Source organism: Suncus etruscus, chromosome 1, assembly GCF_024139225.1.
Source record: "Suncus etruscus isolate mSunEtr1 chromosome 1, mSunEtr1.pri.cur, whole genome shotgun sequence".
Taxonomy (NCBI): domain Eukaryota; kingdom Metazoa; phylum Chordata; class Mammalia; order Eulipotyphla; family Soricidae; genus Suncus; species Suncus etruscus.
This window is the reverse complement of record NC_064848.1, coordinates 148,123,308-148,134,075: the sequence shown is the minus strand read 5'-3', so window position 1 is coordinate 148,134,075 and position 10,768 is coordinate 148,123,308. Positions and strand designations below refer to the sequence as shown.

Genomic DNA, 10,768 nt, shown 5'->3' with positions numbered 1-10,768 from the left:
GATTTCTGAACACTTAGCTAGGAGTAACCCCTGAGCACTGCCAAGTGTGACTCAATTAAAAAAAAAAGAAAACAATTTGAGTTCTAGGTGTATTCCTTGGTCATTTTTCTAGGCTTGTTAAGTGGGCAGTGTGAGGGTGTATATATAAAACACAATAAATTCTATTGATATTCCCAATTCAAAATGAGTGTTATAAACTTTTCTTATGACTTTATGGAGTTTTACAATTTTTCTTTTGCATAGAATATCTTGCTTTTTAATAACATTAATTAATTAATTTAATTAAATTAATTTAATTTACTTCCTTGCTTTATTCTATAACATGTACTATTCTCCAAATAAGTATATAATTATTATTTTTATGCATCAATTATTTTATTGTACTATTAGACTAAAACATTTGTATGGTAGCTCGTTATAATGATGCTAACAAATAAGAAAATAATATTAACAGATAATTTATTTGACACTTATGTATCAAAATTATGTACATTGACTCATTTATTTATTTATTTATTTATTTATTTTTTAGGCTATGCCTGATTGTGCTTAGGTCTTTCTTCAGATCCTGCACTCAGGGATCTGAGTGACTCCTGGTGAGGCTTAGGACTTGACTATATTGGTGCCAGGGATTGAACCTGGGTAGGTTACATGTAACTGTAATAGAGTCTTATCTACTCTATTATCTCACCACTCTGTTTGGTTGCTTTGGTTTCTAGATCACTAGTGCTCAGGACTTAATTCTTGATTTGGACCCAATGGTCACTCTTGGCAGTGGTCTGGACCCCATATATGATGCTAGAAATTAAATCTGGATTTGATATATGCAACGGCAGCATATTAAGACAAAGCATCTTACCCCCTGTGCCATCTCTCAGATATCAGCATTATTCTCAGATCTCGATGTCTCAGATAGTAATAAAATAGTTACTAAGCACAGATTATAATTTTTCTTTATTTAGGATTAAATTAAATTACTGTTTTAAAGTTATTAAAAAAACTTCTTTAGATTCATACTCAAATTTTTGTTTTATTTATTTATTTATTTTGGGCCATACCCGTTTGATGCTCAAGGGTTACTCCTGGCTAAGTGCTCAGAAATCGCCCCTGGCTTGGCGGGGGGAACCATATGGGATGCCAGGGATCGAACCGCAGTCCTTCCTTGGCTAGCGCTTGCAAGGTAGACACTTTACTTCTAGCGCCACCGTGCCAGCCCCTGTTTTATTTTTTTTAGATTGCCATGGTTAACTTTTTTTTAGGTTTAAACATCAAAAATAGGTGCTCAAATAAAAGGTTTCAAGGTTCTGTCAAACTCAAATAGAAATTATATGTAGAAATTGCATTGTAAAATACAGCCATGGAAGATGAAGACCTCTTTGAAGCAAAAACCATTGTCTTTTCTGTCACAAGATGCATATGATTAAATTCCCAGAAATTCAGTATCAGTGACTAGCCACTGGATCTCACTGCCTCAATTGTACATTTGGCCTCTCCATGTTAGAGTTTCCTTGTAATATGGTATGTAATATATGGTAATTAACTATAATAGTGACTAGATTAATTTTCAATGAAGATTAAAGTAGATGGTTTTAAGTATGTTGTATCCCTTCTTCCTCCATTTTCCTCAGAGTTTGCACCAGGAAAGCTAATTGTGGAGTTGAACCCTTTGAAAGATGGCCACCAAGAAAACAGAGCCAGTCACCATCATTAGTCTTAGAAAGTTGAGTTTGGAGACCCCAGAGCCACAGCCTAAAGGTAAGATGCTACTGGATGTCTCCAGTCTTTAAGTTACTGCTTCATATTTTTCTCTGTAGTTACTAGTTTGTGTAGTAATAGTGAATTGCTTATCCAGAGTGCTCCAAGCAGCAGCAATCCACACACATCTCTTCCCACTGAAATTGTTGCTTTCACTTTTCCTTTCCTTCTTAGAAACAAAGACATTCACCGTGGAAGATGCTGTGGAAACCATTGGATTTGGGCGCTTCCATATTGCCCTGTTTCTGATCATGGGCAGCACAGGGGTGAGTGCTCTTCACAGGTATCTTTGAGTCATCACAGCAAATTCACCACTGAAAAGAGTCTTCACTGATCTCACCTGGGGATTATCAATTAAGGGAGGGTATGAAAAGGAGCAGGAACCTCATGGATTTACTTCAGGGTTGATGTAAAATATTTTTATTTAAAAGCAAAGGAATGGGGTTTGGAGAGATAGCACAGTGATAGGGTGTTTGCCTTGCATGCGGCCGACCCAGTGCAAACCCAGGTTTAATCCCCAGTATCCCATATGGTTCCCAGAACCTGCCAGGTGGGATTTCTGAGCATAGAGACAGGAGTAACCCCTGAATGCCACAGGGTGTGGCCCAAAAATAAAAAAAAATAATAAAAGCAAAAGAATATCTCTGTTTTTGTTTTGTTTTGGTTTGGTTTTGGTTTTGGGGTCACACCTGGCAGCGCTCAGGGGTTACTCCTGGTTCTATGCTCAAAAATCGCTCTTGGCAGGCTCCGGGGACCATATGGGGTGCCGGGATTCGAACCACAGACCTTCTGCATGAAAGGCAAATGCCTTACCTCCATGCTATCTCTCCGGCCCCATATCTCTGTTTTCTAAGAATTTAGCTCTCCTTAAAAAGGGGGGAGGGAACTTACTGACATACTTAGGATACAGAAACAACCCAAATGTCCAGTGAAAGATGAGTGAATAAAGAAGCTGTGATGTATCTACACTATGGAATACTATGCAACCAGAAGGAAGGATGAAATCTGGCAGTTCACTGTAACTCCAGTGGAACTGAAGAGTACCTTGTTAAATGAAGTTAGTCAGAAGAAGGATAAATATAAGATGTTCTCACTTACCTGTGGTATATAGAGTAACATGATAAAGGAATAGAAGGCATTCAAAGTGCCCCTAGATTTACAGAAATGAAAATGCCAAGGAAGGAGGGGAATAGGGCAAAGAAGAGATGAACTAGAGGTAACAAAGGGACATTAGCTAGGAACCTGGTGTGCTTTGATTGCATAACATTGAGATAAATATATACCTCAAAACCATTACAGCCAGCACTATTGTAAATATGTGACCCAAAATACAATAAATAAGCCAAAAATTGAGTCTGTTAAGGAGGTAAAATACGAAGAGGGAACGAACCATGGATCATTGTTGGAGAGGTGCTAATACAAGGAGTGGGTGTGGAGTTGAAATATTGCATGCTTGAAATATATTAGTAATATCTTTATAAATTACAGTGCCTATATAAAGTTTTCAATAAACAAAGTAACACACATAAAAATGATTTAAATTGCAGTAGAGGGAAGAAAGGAGAAAAATTATATAGAATTACCCAAGTATAATTGTGCACATGGTTCTCAAACATTGTACATTGGAACCACCTGGGATACCATTAAGTAGAAATGTCTTGCTTCTGTAAGCAGAGTTGATGAAGGCTTGTTATGTATTATCTATTTTGAGGGAAGTAGAGTGACTGCTTAGTTTCAGGACTTTGATGAGTAATAGAGAAACTGTTCATGTAAAACCCCGCTTAAAAAAAAGAGAGACAAATGCTTCTGATCATCTTTAAGTGTTTTATAGGCAGGTGCAACGAATTCTTCCAACCCGCCAGGCAAGAAGAGCTTTTCCCCAGTTCTTGCTACATCCCCCCAACTTCCTACCTTACACAATCCTACGAAAACAGGACTGTTGATGTAGATACACAGTGGTCCTCAAACTATGGCCCGCAGGCCACATATTGTATTTGTATCTGTTTTGTTTCTTCATTGCAAAATAAGATATATGCAGTGTGCATAAGAATTCGTTCATAAGTTTTGTTTTTACTATAGTCGGACCCTCCAATGGTCTGAGGGACAGTGAACAGGCCCCTGTTTAAAAAGTTTGAGGACCCCTGATAGAGAGTAAAACCATTTGTACTCTCAAAAGGAGTGTTAGATACTATCTTATTTATCTAGTAAATAATATATCTAATACATGTATCTCAGTACATCATATATTGTGTATTATGATGTGCAATACTCATTATATGACACAAATTACTGTACTGTTATATATTTATGTTGTCTAATATATAACATTTTATGTATCATAATACATATATCTAATACATCATATATTTTATATATTCATGATATGCTATAATGTGTAATTAATACATAATATGTTAACATATAAGATATAGTATATCTAATAAAATTTAATACCTCACTTAAGATACTTAGATAATAGAGACTATATCTAATAGATAGTTGTGTCAACAGTATTGCTAGTACTTCATATAATCAGACTTAGAACAGCAGGTATGATGCTTGCCTTTCATTTAGTTAACCTAAGTTTTATCCCTGGCCCCATATATGGTCCTTTGAGCACCACCAGGAACGATCTGTGAGTGTAGAACCAGAGTAAGACTAGAACATCACTGGGTGTGCCTCAAAACAACAACAAAAAAAAAATGAAGAGGAAAAAGAAGAGAAGGAGGAGGAGGAAGTGGAGAGGGAGGAGGAGGAAAGGAGGAGGAGAAAAAGAGAAGAGGAGAAGAGAATAAGAGGAAGAGGAGGAGAAGAACAAGAAGGAGGAGGAAGAGGAAGAAGAAGAAGGAAGAAGAAGAAAGAAAAGAAAAGAAGAACAGAAGAAAAGAAAAGAAAAGAAAAAGACTAAGTGTGGACCGTGAGAGGCACTACTCTCCTTAGCAGTGTTTTATGGGCTCCTGAAGTTGCCTTTGATAGTCTCGTGGGCTCAAGATGTGTTTAAAGTGTTTCATCCACAGAACAGTCCCAGTGAGGGACCAGGACCCACAGACTTTAAGATATTCCCTATGATGCAGCATCTCCACACCCTCCTCTCTAGCTTCTGGCCCAGTCTTCTTCCCTGCTTTCACCTTGAGCTAATAGAGCAGAGTAAGGCCAAGCATTTGCTATGTTGGCTGGCTTCCTTCTGAGACTAAGAACTGAATTCTTGATCAATATTGATCCAGATGCTTATATTGGTGTGGGACATGTGTTCAATAACCCAACTGTGCTGCAATCACTTATTCATGACACTTTCTGGACTAAAACACTATCTGATCTCCAAGTGTGGCTAAAATACTCCCCAAGGGTTAGCAAATTCTTCTAATGGATGTACATGTTCACATATTACTAGCACCACTCTACCTACACCCCTGAGCTATAAATCATACCCTAATATTAAGCCATCAATCTATAGTTATTTGCTGAACATGTCTCCAATTTATGTTTCCTTTAATTGTTCTTTGGTCCTCTTGAGAACTTTCTCTCTATGGGTATACTTTTTCATTCCTTCTTCTAGGTACAAAATCTCAGAATCATCTTTGCCTTCATTTTTCCTTATCCTGTGATAAATTTCTACTATTAATTTCTTTCTTTCTTTCCTTCTTTTATGGCCACACCCTGTGAAACTCAGGGGTCACTCCTGGCTATGCGCTCAGAAATCACTCCTGGGGCCAGAGAGACAGCATGGAGGTAAGGCATTTGCCTTGCATGCAGAAGGACAGTAGTTCAAATCCCGGCATCCCATATGGTCCCCTGAGCCTGCCAGGAGCAATTTCTGAGCATAGAGCCAGGAGGAACCCCTGAGCACTGCCGGGTGTGACCCCAAAACAAAATAAAACAAAACAAAACAAAAGAAATAGCTCAGGGCAGATAGATAGCATGGAGGTAAGGCGTTTGCTTTTCATGCAGGAGGTCATCGGTTTAAATCCCTGTGTCCCATATGGTCCCCCGTGCCTGCCAGGAGCAATTTCTGAGCCTGGAGCCAGGAATAACCCCTGAGCACTGCCGGGTGTGACCCAAAAACCACACACACACACACACACACACACACACACACACACACACACACACACACAAAGAAATAGCTCCTGGCTTGGGGAGCATATGGAATAGCGGGGACTGAATCAAGGTCCATCCTGAATTGGCTGCTTGCAAGGCAAGCACCCTACTGCTGTGCTATCACTACAGCCCCACTATAACCAATTTCTATTTATTCTGTTTGAGTTTGTGTGTATATAGATGTGTGTGTGTGTGTGTGTGTGTGTGTGTGTGTTGGGGACTCTCCCAGTGAAGCTTGGGGACCACATTATCATAGGTTTGAGGACCAAACCTGGGCTTCCCTCATGCAAAGCCTGTGCTCAACTTTATTATTATTATTATTATTTTGTTTTGGGGGGGCCACAATTAGTGGCACTCAGGGGTAACTCCTGGCTCTGTGCTCAGAAATTACTCCTGGTAGGCTTGGGGGATCTATTGGATGCTGAGGATCAAACCAGGTTGGCCACATGCAAAGCAAAACCCCTACCTGTTGTGCCATCACTCTGGCCCTTGTGCTCAATTTATTGAGCTTGCTCCAGCTTCTCTGTTTATTCTTTTCATTCTTTTCTAGAATCTGCTTTTATTTCCCTGGGAGTGTAACTTGCCCTCTACCCCTCTACTACACTTTAGGAGCAGAGGATATTTTCTATGGAAAGAACTACTTTGGAGAGCCTCTCACACAGACACTCCTTCTTGGTTGAGATCGTACTATGTGCACTAGTTAATTGTTCTCTGACTTCATAGATATAGCACTCCCCTCCCAGCTTCTTATGATCAGGGATCAGGAACTATCTCAAAATCCATTGACAAGAGATTCCATAAGATCTTTATGTGTAACTGTGAAAGTGAGATCAATGTGGAAGCTGAGGTCTGCCCCCCACTGGTATTTTGCAATCTCACTGCAGAAAGCCATTACAATCTAGGGACTATAATTAATCTAGGGACCACCTCAAATTTTTCAGAACATGTGTCCTTCTCATGGAAGTTAACAATGTTCTGTACTACTTTTTTTTCCACTAGCAGTGCAGAGGTGAGATCAGTGGGTGCTCCACAACTGGGGATGGGGAAGGAAGACGTAACATAAAATGATAGAAGGGCCAGAGAAAGGGCTCAAGGGCTCTTAGCCTGTCATTTTGCTCTTGTTCTGTAGGTGGCTGAGGCCATGGAGATCATGCTGATAGCGGTGGTGTCCCCGGTCATCCGCTGTGAGTGGCAGCTGGAGAACTGGCAGGTGGCACTCGTGACCACAGTGAGTACAGTATCCTGGCAGGTGAATGAACCCTCTGAGGACCCCAGTGCCCTCTTCTTGGTGTGTGTTAGTTTCTAAAGTACACAGTCTGTGGACACTGGCAACCCATTGAGATGTGTCTTTTCCCACTGAACAAGACCAGAAGGCATTTATTCTCCAGCTTCTAGCAAAATCCCAACTACAATAAATGCATCCAGGAAGTCTTACCCTTTGGGCATTTGAGGGGCTTTACCTGTCAGTACTCATTGACTTTTCTTAGGAATGACCTCTAGTAGTGCTCTGAGGCTCATATGTAGTGTGAAATGCTGGGCTGCATGCAAAGTAAGTAAGTGCCATTTGTTCCTATCCTAGCTCTCCAGCCCCAAAGATAGATTAGTTGGGTTTATTTGTGCTTTCATGAACTTTTACTGTTATTGCAGGTAATTGAGAGATTACTTAGATTATAACCATTCACCAAGTCACCCACAGGGAACTGCTCAATTTTCTAAGAGCCATCAAAAGGTCTTACGAAAGATGACACCCAACTATTAACCCAAAACTAAGGTGTTCCCATCTTCTTCTTTCCCATAAACCTTTTCTTTGATATGTAAAAGCATACCTGAATTACTCTCGACTTTCTTCCACCTGGTGAATGGATACTGGTTTAATAAAAAGAGAGGAGGTCTTGCTTTTGGCTCTGGGAGATACCATAAGAGAGAAGTTACAAGAAGCCAGTGACTCCATTATATTCTCCTAACTGGCTTGGCTTATTATTTCTTTGCCACTACCCTGCTTCTTCAGACCCGTCCACCTAAGAAGTTAGAAACATGCATGTGGAGTGATCTCACAACCCATGAAGTTTTTATTTTACAATTGGCACCTGAATAGGGACCCAAAACTCAGAGACCTGAGAAAACCCCAATAAACAATGGTGAGTTATTTGACCCTTTGGTGGATAATTACCATCACAGCCTCATTGAATTGGACTAAATGTGCAGTGTCCTTCATCAGAGCACTGGAGCGCCTGGCTCCTGTTCAGAATGTGGCAGAGGCCCCTTCAGGTAGGACAGAAGCCAGCAGTGAAGGGGAGAGAGTTGAAAACTCTGAGCAGTGTACCAGAGGCTGAGGTCCACAGCCTTTCTTCTGTCAAATGTGCTTTGTGTGAGGACCTCCACCCTCCGACCTGCAGCAGCTTATCAAGTTCACTGATGGGGTAGAAGACAAAGAGAAAGCCCCATTGAAGGGGGACCAACAGTAGGAAGATGATCGAATCCCCCCAGATTCCAGCCCAGGTACTAAAGGCCTTTCCATCCCAGGAGACCTCAGCAGCCTACTTCTGAAGGTGGCAATGGAGAAGAAGATGGAGATTCCAAGCTCAACTGAGGAGAAGCTGCTTTCAGAACCTCCTGAAACATTCTTCTAGGTTAATTTCTTGACTCTATTTGCATCAGTCATTATATTGCTGGCTAAACTATGTGTTCTGCCTGTATAGATCTTAATAGCTACTCTTTTGTTCTATGCCCCACTGCAAATAAAAAATTTTGTATTCAACTCAAGTGGTTTAATATTAGTTTACAGTTATGGGGAAAGGCATAATGTTAGATTTTAAATAGTTCTCAGCTATCCTAGTGAATGTTTCACTATTACTGTAATGTTTATTGTTTATACTTAGTAACTTATTCTCAAATTATGTCTGCAAAAATGTTCTAATGTCTTTGTCCACAGAAGTTGATGGAAAAGGAACTTGGATACTACAGACTCTTGTTAAAGTGCTCATTATAAGAATGTTTTAGCAAACTTATTTTCAAACTAAATATATCTACAGAAATGTTCTTATGATTTTGTTTAGAGAAGTTTATGGAAAAGAAACTTGGATGTTCTAGACTCGTTATACAGTGCTCAGCATAAGAATGTTTAAGAATTTTCAAATTAAGTGTATCTGCAGAAAGGTCCTAATGTTTATGTTCAGAGAATTCTATGAAAATTTTTATAGTATGTATAAGATAAGATATGGAAAAAGATGATTGTTTTGAAAATGATGTATGCACAATCTAATTTATGATGCATTTACAGCCAACTCTACCCTCTAAAATAGTGTGATTCCCAGGAGTTAGAAAATTTTCTTGCCACCTTATTTACTGCTAAGGATTTTTTTCCTTTTTATTTCCCCAACTTTTACTGTGCCTATGCAAATTAACAGCCACTTTGGGGATTTATTTTACATCTGGTAACAACAGAACAAAACTTATATAAGCTCTTCTAAAAAGTTTTTTTGTTTAAACAGAAAGGGTGAAATTGTTAAGTCACACCCTGCTTTTAGCTAAAACAAAGGCATTCCCCCAGTTTCCTTTCTTTTCACCAAGCCCTTTGACTTGCAAAAGTCCACCTGGATAGGTACTTTTGTCTCTCACCCTTCCCACTCCTGGTAAATTTGCATGGATTTAATAAAGAAAGATCAGTTTGGTTTGGCAGTCAGAGACCACAGGCAATAATCTTCTGACTCTATGACTCTCTCCTGACTGGCTTGTTTTATTAATTCTTCATGATAACTTCTTAGGATCTGTTCACCTGAGGTTGGAAATATGGTGCATGGGGTGATTTCACAACGAGGGGATTGATTTTACACCTTCAAGGAATAAAGTAGGGGATCCTATCTTTATAAAAAATCCTATCTTTGGAGCAAGAGAGGTAGCACAGCTGTAGGGCATTTGCTTTGCAAGCAGCTACCCAGGACTGGCGTTGGTTCGAGTCCCCGGCATCCCATATGGTCCCCCGAGCCTGCCAGGAACAATTTCTGAACACAGAGCTAGGAGTAGCCCCTGAGCTCCACTGGATGTAGCCCAAAAACAAAAAAATATTTTTTTCTATCTTCCTCACTGCCTTAACTGTACTTTACTGGGACTTGTATGCAGTGTTGGTACAGAATTTTCCACTGGTGAGAGAGAAATGCAGTCTCCCTGAAGTGTTCCAGTATGCAGACTGCATTTCTTGTATCCTGCAGGACATTCAAAGACAAGTTTTACACCCAATTATGCATTTTTTAAAAAAAAATTGGGGCCACACCTGGTGACACTCAGGGCATACTCTTGGCTATGTGCTCAGAAATAGCTTCTGGCTTGGGGGACCATAAGGAATGCCAGGGGATCGAGCCATGACCTGTCCTAGGCTAGAGCTTGCAAGGCAGATGCCTTACCTCTAGCGCCACTGCTCTGGCCCTGTCCAATTCTTTTATCTTCATGTCCTTCTTTGAAATTCCTTTATATAACCTTTCATATTTACTCTTTTTGTTTGCTTAAAGCTTTTACTTTCAGAAAAAAGTAAGGGCACAAATAAAAATAAACTCATGTCTTACTTGGATTTGCCATGAAATAATTTAGGTACTTATGTTTGCCTGTTACCATTGAGATGGCTTCTAGGGAGCAGGGAGATCATTCATTGGTTAGGCTTCCTGATTCTAGTTTGACTCCTGGAGAGTCAAACTCCTGCCCCATCCCAATATTTCTGGGTGTAGCAATGGTGGCCTCCAAGCATGGCTAGGGTTGCCCTAGGGCGCCCAGAAACTCAGGTCCCATGCAGTGTCACATTCTCAGCCTTTGCACCAAAACCACTGGCCTGTTGTCTAAGTATCAACTAGGAGTGATATTAAGGGGTTGTATCCCATCTCCACTTTAGAAAGTTTGCTTTTAAAAGTCTCAGCTTGCATATGGA

At 40.1% G+C, this 10,768-nt stretch overlaps 1 protein-coding gene across 1 annotated transcript in view; it reads left to right on the top strand.

Annotated features, from left to right (window-relative positions):
* Positions 1 to 1,673: 1,673 nt before the first annotated feature.
* The window catches only part of SVOPL (SVOP like), a 64,400-nt gene continuing 55,305 nt past the window's right edge, over positions 1,674 to 10,768 (top strand). Inside the window, exons 1-3 of the mRNA XM_049782658.1 lie at positions 1,674 to 1,755; positions 1,930 to 2,021; positions 6,983 to 7,081. Coding sequence (XP_049638615.1) covers positions 1,674 to 1,755; positions 1,930 to 2,021; positions 6,983 to 7,081 — 273 coding nt within the window. The remainder of the gene's footprint in view (positions 1,756 to 1,929; positions 2,022 to 6,982; positions 7,082 to 10,768) is intronic.